This window comes from Babylonia areolata, chromosome 10 (genome assembly GCF_041734735.1).
Source record: "Babylonia areolata isolate BAREFJ2019XMU chromosome 10, ASM4173473v1, whole genome shotgun sequence".
Classification (NCBI taxonomy): Eukaryota; Metazoa; Mollusca; class Gastropoda; order Neogastropoda; family Buccinidae; genus Babylonia; species Babylonia areolata.
The window spans coordinates 9,334,622-9,353,024 of NC_134885.1; the positions used below are offsets into that span (position 1 = coordinate 9,334,622).

The 18,403-nt window shown below is 39.3% G+C and overlaps 1 protein-coding gene across 2 annotated transcripts; it reads left to right on the forward strand.

Moving 5' to 3' along the window:
- Window positions 1-1,718: 1,718 nt before the first annotated feature.
- On the forward strand, window positions 1,719-15,048 carry LOC143286433 (uncharacterized). Of its 2 annotated transcripts, XM_076593996.1 has the most exons (3): window positions 1,719-2,219; window positions 10,273-11,059; window positions 14,759-15,048. In XM_076593996.1, the coding sequence occupies exons 2-3, from the start codon at window positions 10,292-10,294 to the stop codon at window positions 15,017-15,019; spliced, it is 1,029 nt and encodes a 342-aa protein (XP_076450111.1). In that variant the 5' UTR covers window positions 1,719-2,219; window positions 10,273-10,291; the 3' UTR covers window positions 15,020-15,048. The 2 variants fall into 2 exon arrangements, with proteins under 2 accessions (XP_076450111.1, XP_076450112.1); XM_076593997.1 differs by lacking the exon at window positions 1,719-2,219 and having other exon boundaries at window positions 10,250-11,059.
- Window positions 15,049-18,403: the final 3,355 nt, after the last annotated feature.

The following is an 18,403-nucleotide window of genomic DNA, read 5'->3' on the forward strand; positions in this document are numbered from 1 at the left end:
TTAACTTCCATACCTATCATACTTATCTGTCTTATTCCAGCTTCAGCTGAAATAAACATTTCCTAGGAGTTTGTTCTTACAGAGTTTGCCAAATGACTTGAAATTATGTATATCAGTGTTTTAATAACACTGTTTGCTAACTTACACACCATTGTATAATATCAGTGTGTTTTGATGTTTTCATTTGTAACTTGTGTTACTTCCTATTGGAGAACTGTTGGTTCAACACAAATACATGCTTACATAATTGATTTATCCTTCATGGTCTGATTGCAATTGTAATTTCTTATCTTTCTGTTCAAACCGTTTTGTTTGGAACTATATAAATGTTGGAATCTGATTGTATCTGCAGTTATAACAGGCACAATTTATTTTATGAAGCTGTGCAACTGATATGGAGAAGAGAAGAACTGTCACAATTGCATGTACAGGATTCTCACACATAAACACTAATGTAAATGAAAGATGCAACAACCAGGTTTGGTTCCAATGTAAAATTCTTCTTAAATAAATTATTTCATTTTCTTATATATAGTATATATACACTTTTTGTATCTGATTGCAAACATCAACACATAGAGGACACACACACACACACACACACACACACATATATATATATATATATATATATATACATACCCACACATATTCTCTCACACTCTCCAGTCAAAAGATCAGTCCACCAACTCTCTCTGTGTCTCTCTGTCTCTGTCTGTCTGTCTGTCTCTCTCTCTCTATATATACCGGTGTGTGTGTGTGTGTGTGTGTGTGTGTGTGTGTGTGTGTGTGTGTGTGTGTGTGTGTGTGTGTGTGTGTGTGTGTGTGTGTGTGTTTAAAATTAGATTTGTTTATTTGTGATTCTGCACACTATGGCTGTGTCTGGTCGCCAAGACAGAAAAATACTGTAGCCAAGTGTCTTTTGCATACCATGTAATGCTTTTGTTATTTCTAGCGTGATAGGAAAAGAATCTTAAAATAAATAAACGAGTTTAAAAAAGAAAGATAAAATAAATGAACAATCAGTCAATTGTTATAGTTCATCTTGTCATGTCAAATATTTGGAATGAATGATTAAGTACAAGTAAATTAAGAAGTAAACGCATGAATCACAAATTATTAAGGACAGACAGACAGTTGGACAGATAGACCTGTATAATGAATAGTACAATATTAGATAAACAAATACAATGCAGAATATATTCACTGAAGAAAAGGGTCAGTGAAAACTGGATGGCAAACAAGCAAAATAGTGATAAAATTAAAACAGGTCAACAATTTAATAGTAAATGAATAAAATGAAATAATGAATAAATGCAGTTTCATGTTTATAAATAAAATGTTGATGACTTATACATGAAGTGAAAAAATGAAATCAGCGAATACATATAAATGAATATATAAGTATGATTTATGATAAATTTATCCAGTTTATCTAATTGCATGAATGAATAGACAAGCAAAATGGCATGCTAAACAACACAGATTTTATTTCATTACATTGTTTGAGACAGTTAACAGATGAGAGATCATTTGATTGATGTAACAATTAATATAGTGACTGGTGAGTGACAGAATGATTGATCAAATGATTGATTTTGCAATGAATATCAATATCATGCATGGAAAAGTGACTGAATAATAAATAATAAACAGATATACTGGACAGGGTGTGTGATGAATAAATTCAAGGAAACGTGGTGATGTGTTTGAAAAAACGTCAAAAGAAAATAAAGAAACAAACAGTATAAAACAACAAAAACATGTTATATAGATCTAAATTTTGCCCCATTTCAAATGAAAAAAAAAAAAAAAAAAAAAAAAAAAAGTCATCAAAAACAACAACAAAAAACCAAAGTTTTCTGTTTTCTTGCTCGGAAAAAGTGGGGGGTATTTTCATGGCAACAGTCAACCATAATTTCCTCTTCAGTATCAACAATAAATCAAGTTATCGTCAGGGCGACACTGACAGCACGTGACTTTCCAAATATGGAGCGTGATGCGTGACGCCTCGCCTCGCCACAAGTTTCAGGCGTCGGCGCGACAATATAGCGAGGCATCAGAAAATGATGCGCGGCTGTCGCTGACGCCCCGTGGGCGACGGGCTTAGGTCAGTTGGTGTGTGTCGTGTTGTCTTCGGCCATTTAACAAAGAGAGCTCGAAGTGGAGCGGTCATCTTGTTGACACTTTGTTTCTGAGGGGAGTAAAAGGAGTAAAAGGTAAGATTTCTTGTTCATTTGTTTGTTTTTGCAATGGGTGAAAATGAATTAGAAAATATGTAAGACTGGAAAAGAGAGAGAGAGAGAAAAAAAACAACACCCCCCCCCCCCCACAACAACCAAACAAAACAAAACAAAAACAAACAAGACAGAAGAGCAAACATTCAGAAACACTTGAACAGTGACTAAATGTGATTAAGCAATGATACTGATTTAGAGCCAGTGCCTGGAAGTTCACGTTGTAATGACTGTACCTGTACCAGTTTCGTTTATGCAAAGTCTGTGAGTGTGACCAAATATAGTGAATGTGCTTTTGAGGAAAATTGTCACGGAATAAGTGTGATGCCTGAATCTTTTGGAATTGAACAGAGAAGTATATATCATTAAAAAAATTAAAAAAAAAAAATGACACAAAGGAGGCTCAGTCAGAATGGAGAGAGAGTTTTGAGAGTGGTGTTGGGGGGCGGGGGGATGGCATTGATGAGATGGGATGAGAACAATGTGTCTGTCTATCAGTGTTTGTCTGTTTGTCTGTGTTTGTCTGTCTCAGTGTCTGTGTATTATTATATTTCAATGTACTTACTTTCTTAACTTACCTGTAACTCAGCATTAACTTATCAATTACATTTTGTTTTATTCAGTTAATGAAATAATGTTTGCACATTTTGAAAAGTGATAATCTGTACATGCGTTTCAACTATAAGTCAGTCTTGAGTCTTGAATCTTATGTAACTGAACAGTTAGTTTACATGGCACTGGAAATTCTGCTGCTGATACTTTTGAAAGATTTGTTTATGATTCGGGGACATATATGTTCATTCAGCCAAAGCAATATACTACTGTACTGTGCATGCATATATAATTATATTTAATAAATGTTCATGGTGTAACATTGGGTTATAGTTTCAGTTTCAGTAGCTCAAGGAGGCGTCACTGCGTTCGGACAAATCCATATACGCTACACCACATCTGCCAAGCAGATGCCTGACCAGCAGCGTAACCCAACGCGCTTAGTCAGGCCTTGAGAGAAAAAAAAGGTGAATAAATAATAGATAAGCGTACATAAATAAGTAAAAAAAAAAATTACAATATAAAAAAGGTAGTAGTAACAATAATAATAAATAAATAAATAAATAAATAAGACAACAATGATGATAAATAAGCAACTAAATGTAAAACATGAAGACACACATTCACACATACACCCACACATGCATAACAGATATGCACCAAACATGCAGTTTCACAGATATGAAAGCACAGTCAAATACAGATAAACGTACATGAGTCCCAACACACACACACACATTACCCTACACCTCCTCTATCCCCTCCTCCACATACTCATTTCTAGGCTACGTATTGCAGCTTCCACGGCACACACACACACACACATACAACACACACACACAGATGAACACTTACTTGTACAAGCACGCACACATACGCCCATATCCCCCACCCCCAACCCCACACACATATATGTACAAAGATATATAGAAAAGGGAGAACAGCAGTTGACCACCTAGTTAAAATTACTACCCAGATCAAACATCAATTTGCTCATAGAAAAAATAAGCTAGCCACCTTCTTTGACATAAAAAAAAGCGTATGAGCAAGTATGGCATTCAAGATTATAAAATGAAATCAACTGGTTTATCAGGTTGCAGGTCTAATTTTTTTAATTTTTTTTTTTTAAGCAACAGAGTAATGAAAACAAAGGTAAGAAATACTTTCACTAACTTCAGATCACTTGACATGGGAATCCCACAAGGATAAGTCTTCGCACCAATACTTTTCAATATGTTGACTCACGATCTTTCAAAGTATTTGTCAAAATAATGTTGAAAAGGTACAATATACAGACGATATATGCATATGGATGAAACTAAAAATAAAAAAAAACCCTCTCAGATCTGTGAATTATGCAAAGAGACTGTATGACCGTGTCAAGAAGAACTAAATAAGCACACTAACTATATGTCAGAAAATGGCTTGACTGCAGCCAGAAAAGTCATGCATGGTTCTGTTTAATCCTGGTTATAACCCAAACACATGACCTACTTTTAAAATAGATGGGTCAGTGATAGAATATAAACAAGTAGTAAAATTCCTTGGCGTATATATCACATCAAAACTGATATGGAATTTACACTTGGAATACCACTTGACAATGGTTAGAAAAATCCTCAACTTATTAAGGATTGTTAGCAGGTAACACTGGGGTCAGGATACTTCTGTACTTATACACTTAGCAACATCGCTAGTACGCTTAAACTAACCTTTGCACAAGAAGTATTCTTTTCTGCACCAAAATACATGTTAAGAAAATTACAAAGTGTGGATAGCAAAGCATACAAGCTTGCTATTGATGTTTCAGTTCATGCTTCAACTTTTAAAACATACACAGAAAGTATTACCCTTTGAAGAACAGACGAAACTTGCATCAGCAAAGTATATCTTAATACAACAGTTCAAAATTCAAATATTGCCGAGATCAGTTTAAAATCAAACCGTCATTTCCCCAAAAGAGCACAATCTATTCAATTCCTCACAACTATAGGTACATAACTCTGGCTTATCTAAATCATCACGAGTGAACCCAAATCAAACTGCCCCTCGGTCATCATACACGACAATACCTAAATAGGAGATGAACAATGTAGCATTTGACATTGATCACCTAGATTTAAAGAAAGCTTAAGTACCTGCTCTCCCTGCTTTTGTTAAATATCACATTCAAGAAAATTATCCAAATCACGTTACAGATGGTTCAGTACTTGATAACAGTCAGACAGGGGCATCATTTACAATTCCGTCATTAAAAGTAGAAAAGTACTTTGTCATATCAGTAAAGATTTTTCTATATTCACAGCAGAACGTATGGCTATGTCAATGATATTGAATCATTTAATAGGTCTTCCCATTACCATATTTCAAGTGTTATTTCGTATCGACTCGAAATCTGTATTATAAGCTTTACTTTAAGCTAAAGACAAGAGGAGAACTCGTAACAGAAATTCGTCATATGATTCATGTTTTGACCATCCGTGGTATAAAGATTAATATTTATTGGATCCTTTCTCACGAAGGGATTGTGGGAAATGAGCGGGTGGATCGTTGTGCGAAAAAGGCGCAATGAATATTTACAATGCCATAGAAATTCGCATTCCATATTCATTACAAGAAGGTTATTCTCTACTGGAGAAAACTTGCTGGAACCATTGTTAATAAACTAAACCAGGAGTCTGACCCTGACAGAGAAAATACTATCAATAGCTCGCGCAAAATTGATCGCATGTTTTAAAACCAAAAGACATCACATCAGTAGAAGGCTCACCAGTCTAATATCTAATATACAGACTATGACTGGATGCCATAAAAACAAAATATGCTTCTAATGTGACTTGCATCTGCGGTAATGAAATTACCCCCGTGCATATCATCCATATATGTGAACAGTTAAAACCATATTTCATTTCATTTCATTTTGCCCATCGCTCCTGGTGGAGCATAGGCCATCGACGACCGCTCGCCATCGTACTATGTTCTGGGCTGTTCTGGCCATTCCAGTCCAGTTGGTCCCTAAAACCATATTTACCTATGTCATTTTCAAAATCTGCAGTTCATCTGCTTCCATTAGAAATGCTTTATATGGCAATCGACATGTGTTTGAAATAGTTCAGAGTTTAATTTAGAGCCCAATTGGCTCTTTGCTGTAATTCTACTGGTTGACTAGTTAGTTTGTTTTATTTCGTTTATATTCTTTTTACTTTATTTTATAATTGACTCACTTGTGTAAACAAAAAGAGTCTGTGTTTTAACCCGGTGTTCGTTTCTGATTTTTTGCCTTCGTTTTTCTTCTACATTCACCTCTTTGCCAATGAACTTTTCCAGATGTGAAATCCATATGGATGTATTCAACTATTTGCGTGTGGCATTCTCGCCTGCAGTTTGTAAACTATTTAATGTTTTCCAGGCGGTGTTTGGATCTTTATGAAGGACGTCACAGATTTTATTCGCAAGATCATTTGTGTACATTCTTTTCTTTCGTCTTAACAGTCTATTATAGATCTTACGTTTGGAAAAATATTTTTTGCATGGGGATTTATTATATGGATGCCTATTTATGGCATTCAGTATTGATCTAAGATCTTTCCTGTGTTCATAACATTCATAATCAAACCATTTTTTAACGTTTTTTTCTTTTGCGCTTACGAACGTTTGTTTTCTTCCTAAGACTTACATTAGCCGCAAATTTCATCATTTGTGTAAAATCATTCATAGTATTGTTTAGTGCTAGTTTAGAAATACCGGTATCATTTTCAATATATGTATCTAATCTTTGTTCTATTTGAGCAACTTGGGTTTTTATCCATGGCATGTTGAAAGCTCTTAAATATTTCTCGTCTGAGAAGGCATCCCATAAGTATCGGTGTGTGACGTCTTCAGCTTTAAATGTTTCTTTTCGTGACGTTTTAACTGATACTGAATTCCTTTCTGATTTTGTCGAAAATCCAGTTACGAAAAAACTTAATTCCATCGGACAGTGATCTAAAAAAGATTTAAGGGGATGAACTTTCATATGTAAGATGTCTTTTTTCATAGTGGTAGAACAAATAAAATAATCAACAACACTACAGCCATTTGGACTAGTAAAGTGTCCATCTAAATCACCCAGTGTTCTTCCATTGAGGATACACAAATTATTGTCAATGCATATGGACGCCAGTCCTCTACCAGCTTTTTGTACATAGCTATCCATTGAATTTCTGTTGTATATCAAATCACAATGATCATTATAAGGTAAGTTACATCTGTTGTTTTCATGTTCCATTTGAATAAAATCTGGTATCCCAGCTGTTCGTGCATTGAAATCTCCACAAAGTAAGATGTTTCCCATTTCGTTGATTTCTTCGACGTTTTCTTCTAACTTATCCCAGATGTCCGTGGTATTATCTTTTCTAAAAGAGGATGTTTCTGGAGGAATGTAGACACATCCCACAAAAGTGTCGTCGTTGTCATTGGTGCTTGGTATCTTTATCCACACAATGTCGCTGTTACTGCTTGGCAGTATTTTGATGTTCTTTCTTAAATCTTCTTTAATGTAAATTGATATCCCCCCCTGATGAACTTACTGCTTTTTTACGTTTTTGATGTACATAATGAATTCCAGGTGCAAAATTTGGAATGAAGATGTTACTTGCAGTGTCTTTATCTAGATGGGTTTCTTGTAAAAAGATAATATCATATTTACTTAAGTCTTTTATTACCCAATCATGTGCTAATTTATTTGTCGTAAGTCCATCTATTGTCTCTTTGTACCCTTTGAGGTTCCATGAAAGTGTGTTCAATGACTTTTTTAACATAACAATTAGATTAAAAAAATAGATATACAAAAGAAAAGAAAAATTAACACTAACGAGTGGTTATAACACCAACAACAAAAAAAAAGAGAAGAAATATATGTGAATATTTTTGTTTTTGTTGTCTTTAAGGAACTTTTTGATGAGCAATCGTCATTGCCTAAATCTCCTTGCCAGTCAAACATTGTTATGATCAATAATTAAAATGGTAGTTGTTCTGTTCCGTACTGTTGAACCAGCTGTCTCTGAACCGCTGTCCCTGTTTGTAGCCACTGTATGTCGTTGTGTCTCTGTTGTAGGGGATGAAGTCTATCGCCGTTGATAACTGAAGTGGTGTTGTGCTGCGTTGTCGTACGGCTGGACGGGGCGGTGTGTCCTCGTACCTTTGTAGGGCCTTCTGCTGTGATCGTAGTTGCCTTGCGCGTTGAAATGTGATATGTTTTTCCGTCTGTTGGTACTTCTGTAGCCCACCGTGTAGTCGTTGTTGTTGCGTCTTGGTGCATCTCTCACGTAGCGTCTTGAATCTTGTCTTACAATAAATCTGCGTCGGCTTGGTTGGTATTCCTTGCGGCTCTCTGGATTGTTTTCTGTTCGTCTTTTCCAATAGTTTTGACGAAGTTTCTTTTTTTGGCCTTTCCCAAAACATGTGGTCTAAATACCGGCCATTGTTCGCCGCCAGGAAGGTTGCTCCTTTTTTGTTGGGATGGATATCATCTTGTAGATGCAGATCTGTCCTTACGTTTTCATGACCGAGGAACGAGATGTTTGCGTTGTCATGCAGCCTGGTGTAAATTAAGGCGTTCAGCAACTTGGCTTTATTATAAGTTCTGATTTTGTTTCTGTCACTTTGCTGATTATGATCTTAGAATCCGGGTAGTTGTCTTGCAGTTTGGAGACGGTTGTTGCGAGTTCGGCTGTCACCGTTTCTGCACTTTTCTTCTTCAGATCATTGATACCAGTGTGCAGTAGTACAGCATCTGGTGACGTTGTTTCACTGATGATGTCTGTGTGCGGAAACTAGTGTTGTACGCTTTCTTCTTCTGTATTTCCAAGCCGTATGATCGCCCGAGTCTGATGGCATCAACGTCCCTGAGGACGGAATCATGGTATATGATGATTCGTGGGAGCTGGTGGTGGTCTTGTTCTTTCTCTTCGTGCAAAAAATCATCTTCCTTCTCAGTTTGTTGCCTCACTTTCAGAGTCACTACTTGAGACAGTTTCACTCTTGTCACAGCTCGCATCTTCTCTTCCAGCGTTGTTCTTTATCTCATTTGATTTTCTTTTGTGTTCAGGATATTTGGCGTGGTGTTGACTCTTATTTTGAATTTTGTGTTTGGCTGTTTTCTGTGTTTGATAATTTGTTTTGTAACAATTAGAATCACTGGTTTCGACAACTGGGGTTGTAGCTGTGAGCTTGTCGCTGGAGGCAAGTGGTGTGTTTCTGTCCTTGCTGGTAGCTGCAAAAGGAGTTGATGGGTCATTGGCAGTCATGAGAACTGACTTCTCGTTGAAATCCGTGTGTCGCCAGTAAGGGGCGGAGCTGACCAATGCTAACTGCATACAGTTTTTGATCTTTCGGGTTCGCTTTTCTTGATGCCATCTTCTCTTTTTCCTTTCCTTTTCTTTTCTAGTTTTCTGGCAAGTGCGATTCAGGTCGACTTTGTCTTAGAACCGAGGAATTTCAGTGTATGTCGCCATTTCGTATATTGTGTGAGTGTGTGTGTGTGTGTGTGTGTGTGTGTGTGTGTGTGTGTGTGTGTGTGTGTGTTACTCTTACTATTTGTCACAACAGATGTGTGTTAATCCATATAGCCTATTGTAGTTCGGATCATGTAGATTTTTCTTCAGTTTGTGAAGTTTTCCTCCGTGACGAAAGAAGATATGCTGTCAAAGATCACACACACAGTCTCGCGAAAAACAACAACCAAAAAACGTGGCATGATGGTACATAGTAAACACTTGCTTACATGATATATATATATATATATATATATATATATATATATATCTTGCTTACATGATATATATATATATATATATATATATATATATATATATATATATATATATATATATATCATGTAAGCAAGTGCTTACTATGCACCACTTCTTTTTCTGCCCTCGAATGTATTTGTTATCAATATATATATATATTTTTTACATCATTTAGTCAGAGACAACCCTTTTGTTGCCGTGGGCTCTTTCACGTGCGCTAAGTGCATGCTACACACGGGACCTAGGTTTATCGTCTAACCCGAGTGACTAGCGTCCAGACCACCACTCACAGTCTAGCAGAGGGAGATAAATGCCAGCGATTGAGGGATTCGAACCCATGCGCTTAGATTCTCTCGCTTCCGCGGCGGACGAGTTGCCACAAGGTCCCCACACAAATGTATGTTTGTGTGCATTCATTTTGCGCTTCTGTGTAAACATGCGCGCGTGTGTGGATGCACGAGGATTCTCGTACCGAGGCCCATTTATAGGCATGTTTTATTTCAGTCACGTACGTGTTTTCCATTTTATTGTTTCAGTGCTCCCAGGGGGATTTGAAATAGACGTCTTAAATCACATTTATTCGTATGGATATGTATGCATGCCTCTAGCTGCACATGTCAGTTTGGATGTGTGCCTGTTCATGGACGGGCGTGCGTCTGTCTGCGTGTCTCAGCTGCTGTCACTCGTTGCAGGTTCACACTGATCAGCACCATGTTTCATCATCAGCGCACGAAACTCAGAAGTCCTCTGCTAGGGCTACTCATGATTCTGGCAATGTTTGCTGCATACCACATCTTTCCCATCACACAAAAGTTGCGCCAAGTGCTGTATAATGATAGACAGTACGCAGAATACAGTGTCTCTGGAAATGCTGAGCCCACTGACGTTTTTAAAACCAGAGGGAAAACTTTCACAGAACGGCGCCTGGAAGGCCTGCTGTCTAGAGGCCCAAAGGGGTGGTTTTCGCTGAAGTGTGACAAGAACAAACCACTCCGTAGGACTTCCATCTCAACCAGTGCGGGAAACTTGACGTACTACATATATGACACAGCGTCTGAAGATCTGTCAGCCACTAAGCGAGCACTGAAAGGCTGGTTCTATGAAAAGAAAGAAATCGCCAAGTTTCTGGATGTGTCAGGCGAACTTCCGCTCATCGATGTGGGCGCAAACTTAGGACTCGTGACTCTTCAAGCAGCCATGCAAAGGAGACAAGTGGTGGCGCTGGAACCTGTCGATCAAAATGTTATCCGCTTGTGTCGCGCCGTTCTGGACTTTGGCCACGCCCCTTTGGTGAAGGTGATCCAAAACGCGGCGTCTTCGGAAGAGGGGAACGTGACGTTGGCGATGGGGTCACAGTCTCGGAGAACTATGTACGAAGTGACCGGGAAAAAGAAGTGGGGCTACGGACGCACAGATGCCTACGCTATTCATCTGGATCGTCTGCTGGAAATTTTGCCCTTCAAAAGGGCGGCTTTGAAGGTTAGTACGTGGAGTGGGTGCTAAGTGTCATAATTCTCTGATTGATAGTATTTCTTCTTTTTTTTATATATATTTGTTATAGTCCTAAAAAGTTATTTTGGAATGACAGAATAGTTGCTGAGTTGTTATCTGCACTTGATTTCCTTCACTGTCATATTGTGTTTTCGTACGCACACCCGTTTGCTGATTTCTACTTGGTGTGAGAGATACAGACGCCAGCTGTTTTAGTCAGGAAATTATTTAAGCAACTCTTTCAAAGGCGCATTAGTGAAACAAATGACGCTCAACAGTTGTGGCGGTCAAAACGATTGACACTTTTGTGTCAAGGGTCTCCAAGCAGTAATACACACCACTTCCAGTACTTACAAAACCCCTGGGTTCCCGCAAATAGTTCCTCTCTCCATTCTCCAATGATGTCAGTCCATCGTGTTTTTGTTTGTTTTGTTTTTTCCCCCCATTCTTTTCGGGTTTTTTTTTTCTTCTGTGAGACAGATATGATTCTGACAGGGTTCAAAACTCACACCCTTTCAGTCGTCAGTCCACGATGCTGTCTTGTCTGCTTTACCACGGCAGTGGGTATTGATGTTCTTTTTTCCTTTCTATTAGGGTCGGGAATATGTATGGCAATGATCTATTGGCAGGCGAAATCACTGGAGAAAGTTTGTTAGTCATTATCTAAGAAGACAAGTATGTCTGAAAAGTACATCGAGATTGATAGAAATATTCTTGAGAAAGACAATGATAAAAAAAAAAGGAAAAGAAGGAAATGTGGTGGAGATTCTAACACAGGACGGAGAAGATAGACAGATAGAGAGAGAGAGGGAGAGAGAGAGAGAGATAGAATGTGTGTGCTCTGAATTAAAATCAAAATAAAAGATTGTGACTTGCAGAAACGGATGTTGAAACAGAGTTTATTCAAAACTTTTTTTTTAAACGAAGCAAAAAGATGAAAGAAAAGAAAAGAAAAAAAAAAATCTTATTTGTGTGTAAAATCGGTTTTGAAGCATATTTGGGTGGCTTGATACCGATGGACTGTGGTCATATTTGTTGCACATTGTTAAAAGTAAACCTGTTGCAATGTACGAAAAGAATATGAAAGAAGAAGGAGAAGAAGAAAGAATGAAGATGATAAGTATCTTTGTTCTCCACACACCCCCCCCCCCCCCCTCCCTTCCTCTCTCTCCATTCACTGGCTCACGAATGTGTTTTCACACAAAGTGAGTCTATGTCATAACCCTGTTTTGGTTGTGTGTGTGTGTGTGTGTGTGTGTGTGTGTGTGTGTACGTGTAGATCTGTAGGGAAAACATAAACAACACACTTCAGTAGAAGAAACACGGCACACTTCAGCAGAAGAAACATAAACAACACAATCAGTAGGAATAGAAGCATAAACAACACACTTGAGTAGGAATAGAAACAAACAACACAGAGCAGTAGGAATAGAAACATAAACAACACACAGCAGTAGGAATAGAAACATAAACAACACACAGCAGTAGGAATAGAAACATAAACAACACACAGCAGTAGGAATAGAAACATAAACAACACACTTGAGTAGGAATAGAAACATAAACAACACACAGCAGTAGGAATAGAAACATAAACAGCACACAGCAGTAGGAATAGAAACATAAACAGCACGCAGCAGTAGGAATAGAAACATAAACAACACACAGCAGTAGGAATAGAAACATAAACAACACACAGCAGTAGGAATAGAAACATAAACAGTAAACAGCAGTAGGAATATAGAAACATAAACAACACATAGCAGTAGGAATAGAAACATAAACAACACACAGCAGTAGGAATAGAAACATAAACAATACAGAGCAGTAGGAATAGAAACATAAACAGCACACAGCAGTAGGAATAGAAACATAAATAGCACACAGCAGTAGGAATATAGAAACATAAACAAGACACAGCAGTAGGAATAGAAACATAAACAACACACAGCAGTAGGAATAGAAGCATAAACAACACACAGCAGTAGGAATAGAAGCATAAACTGCACACAGCAGTAGGAATAGAAACATAAACAACACACAGCAGTAGGAATGGAAACATAAACAACACACAGCAGTAGGAATAGAAACATAAACTGCACACAGCAGTAGGAATAGAAACATAAACAAGACACAGCAGTAGGAATAGAAACATAAACAGTACACAGCAGTAGGAATATAGAAACATAAACAACACACAGCAGTAGGAATAGAAACATAAACAACACAGAGCAGTAGGAATAGAAACATAAACAACACACAGCAGTAGGAATAGAAACATAAACAACACACAGCAGTAGGAATAGAAACATAAACAACACACAGCAGTAGGAATAGAAACATAAACAGCACACAGCAGTAGGAATATAGAAACATAAACAACACACAGCAGTAGGAATAGAAACATAAACAAGACACAGCAGTAGGAATAGAAACATAAACAACACACAGCAGTAGGAATAGAAACATAAACAACACACAGCAGTAGGAATATAGAAACATAAACAACACAGAGCAGTAGGAATAGAAACATAAACAGCACACAGCAGTAGGAATAGAAACATAAACAACACACAGCAGTAGGAATAGAAACATAAACTGCACACAGCAGTAGGAATAGAAACATAAACAACACACAGCAGTAGGAATAGAAACATAAACAACACACAGCAGTAGGAATAGAAACATAAACAACACACAGCAGTAGGAATAGAAACATAAACAACACACAGCAGTAGGAATAGAAACATAAACAACACAGAGCAGTAGGAATAGAAACATAAACAACACAGAGCAGTAGGAATAGAAACATAAACAACACACAGCAGTAGGAATAGAAACATAAACAAGACACAGCAGTAGGAATAGAAACATAAACTGCACACAGCAGTAGGAATAGAAACATAAACAACACACAGCAGTAGGAGAGACATAGGAGTGTGTGTGTGTGTGTGTGTGTGTGTGTGTGTTTGCGCGCGCGCGTCTGTGTTTGAGTAATGGATTAAAATTGATTGCTCATTTAAGAATTGAACGGACTGGCGTATAGATTAGATTCTGAGTATTTTTTTTTCGACAAGGGACGGAGTATGGCGGCGGAATAGTTAAGACACTCGTCTGCCAATACAGTGTCCGTTGGGGTCTTGGTTTGAATCCCAGTCTCGCCATTTCTCCCCCAAGTTCGCCTGGAAAATCAAACTGGGCGTCTGGTCTTCTGGATAAGACGATAAACCCCGGTCCCGTGTGTAGCACGCATTTGGCGTAGTGAAAAACACAAAGAACCCATCGCAACAAACGTGTTGTCGTCTGGCCAAATTCTGTTAGAAAGGAATCCACTTTGACAGGTATGATAGTCAGTCGTTTTCGACTATGACAATCAGAGCAGCAGAGGAGGTAACTGCTGTTCCGACTATCTGGGCCAGAATTTGATTACTGTGGAATGTTGTCTTGCCCAAATTACATCCCCACTCTCTCGGCCAAGAGGGTTTCAGGACAGTCGGCGAGGTACATAGTATATAATTATATAATATATGCACACAAGTACGTCCTTGACAAGCACGTTGGGTTATGTTGCTGTCAGGTATTTGCCTTGAAGGTGTGGTGTGTGATTTTGTCCGAACGCAGTGACGCTTCCTTGGGGCAGTGAAACTGAATCTGAAACTGACCAGACAACAATTTCCTGTTGCACAGATTGACGTTGAGGGTCACGAAGGTCACGTGCTGGCTGGTGCCGAGAAGCTGTTCCAGGAAGTGGACATCCCCGTGGTCTGGTTGGAATGGATGCACGTCAAGAAGAAACCTCAGTACGGCGGTGAATTCATCATCCAGTTCATGAGCAATCGCAGAATGGAGCCGTTCAATCTCATGACTGGCGAACTTATTTCCCATGACAAGTTCTTGCAGTGGCCTAAGACTGTGCTGTGGAAAAGAGCAGATGCGGCGCTGACCTGATCTGGACGCCAGGAACGCCAGGGAATCTGCTCCCCCCCCTTCCCCCCCCCCCCCCCGACTCCCCTGGGTGGTGGTGGTGGTGGTAGTGGTGGTGGTGGTGGTGGGTGGTGGGTGGATGTGCACAGTCCCAGTGAGTGTACTTTACAGAGTATGCTTATGGTGATAGGGTTGTTCATGCGGTTGCACATAAAGTCTCATGAGTGAACTTTACAGAGTATGCTTACGGTGATAGGGTTGTTCATGCGGTTGCACATAAAGTCTCATGAGTGAACTTTACAGAGTTTACTTACGGTGATAGGGTTGTACAATGAATTCCAACGTCCTTTTGTCAAAGCTGTCATTTTGCACCTCCCCTTCCGACCACAGAGGAGTTAGACCAGTTCTCTTTCAACTCCCCAGGATTAGGCCTCAGTACCACCCTTACTCTCCTCCCTCATCCCAGTTGCCCGTCCCCACCACCCCACACCCACATCCCCGCTCAAATGTAGGCTCACATTCCCTTTGACACGTACAAACAATATATTTTATTTTCTCTTGTTTTTCGTTACTGCAGATACTAAACGGCTGCCAGAGCCATCTGAGTAACAATGGAATCTACCTGCAAAATGGAGTTTAGAACTTTTCACCCATCTATCCACTCGAAGAGCTATCCCCTCCCCCACCCCCCCTTCTACACACCATTCTCTCTGCCACAGTTCAACTTTTGTCTCTCTATACCCTGCGCATCTATCTCTGACGTTTTGTTTTCTTCGTCTCCTACTTTTTCTTGCTCTACCTGTGCCCTTCCAACCGTTGTAAAACACCATAATTTCTTGACGTCATCTTCCGTCTGCAATTTCCAGTTCCACTCGAGAATCTTCTTCAGAACCGCTTGTGCAACACAACTTAGATTTTGCGCAATTTTATATATTTATTTATCTATTATTGGGGCGGAGGTGACTGGCTGATGGTAGTGGTGGTGGGTGGGGGTGGGGGGTGATGGGAGGTTCACAGAGGAGGAGGAAGGTGCCAGAATGCGGTGCAGCAAGAATCAGAGGATCTTCTTCTTCTACTTCTGCGTTCACTCGTATGCACACGAGTGGGCTTTTGCGTGTATGAGCGTTTTTACCCCGCCATGTAGGCAGCCATACTCCGTTTTCGGGGGTGTGCATGCTGGGTATGTTCTTGTTTCCATAACCCACCGAACGCTGACATGTATTACATGATTTTTAACGCGCGTATTTGACCTTCTGCTTGCATATACACACGAAGGGGGTTCAGGCACTAGCAGATCTGCACATATGTTGACCTGGGAGATCGTAAAAATCTCCACCCTTCACCCACCAGGCGCCGTCACCGTGATTCGAACCCGGGACCCTCAGACTGACAGTCCAACGCTTTAACCACTCGGCTATTGCGCCCGTCGAGCAGAGGATGAAGTGAGGGAAATCACAGTTTGAAGGTCTAAAATCGCCACCAAGACTACCAGCATGCAGAAACCCCCTTCACACCTCTCTGCAGCAAAACAACACACACACACACACACACACACACACACACACACACGCCTCCATCCCCTCTTCCCCTATAACCCTCCCTCTACCCTCACTTCCTTCTTTACACACGCATGCGTGTATACACAGGGAAGCAAGACAACTGTCATCAAAACAATAAACAAGTCACAGGCAATGGAAAAGAATAATTATTTGAGCGAATTATCAGTCACAGCAACAGCAGAGGGGGCAAATGGTTTTTTTTGTACACATTCTTCTATGCAAGAGGGATTTTACATCGTCTACCAGAAGGAAGTTTCTGAAAGACAGAGTTAAGTGGATGAGTGCAGTCATTAAACACTTGGTGTGTTCTTCTGCTAAGAGCAGATTGTTACAGGGTGTTCAGTTGTTACTGGGACTTGGTAATGATTTTGCTGGCCACGTTTTCGACTCGTCCTAGTTTTGTATTCAACTTGACAGATGACCAAACCAAGCCGTAATACTGAAAGCCATGACACTTTCTATCAGACTTCTGTACACCAGCTCAAGCATGTGTGGACTAACATTAAAACTTAATTTTCGCAGTAAATAGAGTCTCTGGTGCACTTTCTTAGTAGTGGCATCAACATGTTCGCTGAATGTGAGATTATGGCCAACTTTTGTCCCTAGATATTTCAAACTGTCCACCATTTCCACATGTTTCTGATCACTGGTGGTGATTATATTGGTTGCATATTGATTATATTGGTTGTAATTGTGTAATGTTTCAAGTATTATTGAAAGAAAGGTTGTTTTATACAGATGAAAGAACACACATATTAAGAATAGGTAAAAAACAAAACATCCTCATATTTCCAAATACATTTCTCAAAACACTTTATCCACACCCATCCATACGTATGAACAAAGAAAGTAAGTGCAATTTCAAGATACCTCTTCCATTTTCCATATCCCTCTACTATTATTATCATTATTATTATCATTAGAAGTAGTAGTAGTAGTAGTTCTTATTTTCACTGCATATTTGTGAAATGGCGATCAGAAGGGTGTTTACTTACACTTATTATCCTCCACTTTCACGTACTTTATCTCTCTCCATACGAACGGCGAAAGAGACGACGTTAACAGCGTTTCACCCCAGTTACCATCATCAAAATATTGCAAGCGGAAGGCTCTTATACTGAAGAGGTGAATGTTGACAAAGAATACCACAATTCTGACGACGGAAGCTAAAGGTTGGGTCATTCAGACACCCACTGGACATCCGAGGGGTCTGTGTAGAGGAAAAGAGAGGACTGGCCGTACTGAGTGAGTTATACATGTGCTATTTATAGGTCTCTCAATATTCAATTGCTTCTTGTTTTTTTGTCCTCCATTGATCCCGCGATGCTAAAACGGATGGCATTGCAAGAGATATATCCTGGAATTATGCGCTCTGTAACATGTCTGTTTACAATGGTGCCTGTTTTTCTTCTTCAGGTTTTAATTGTTATCGGTTAGTGTTGGGTTTTGCGCGTTTTCATATCTGTCATATTGCTGTACTGTCGGCGAATCTACTAATAGACAGAATAGGAATATACAATCAGCTGTATCTCAATTGAACACGTATACTTTTCTTTCGTGTGTGCATGCGTATGTGTCTCTGTTAACTCTTTGAAGACAGTGGCAGTTGAACGGTTGATGCAGTTGAACGGTTTACAAAGAGATCACTCACACCACGCTGGACACAATATCAGCATGTACCTTTTCGTCTAAACAGCTCCACACACAACACACCCCACCACACTCACACCCCCACATACACTGTTCACATACACAATGCTGAAGATTCAATACTCGCGTGTGTCAATACCATCCTGTAGAACTTCGACTTGCACAATTATTTTACGAGTGTTTTCCAAGTACTCGCCGA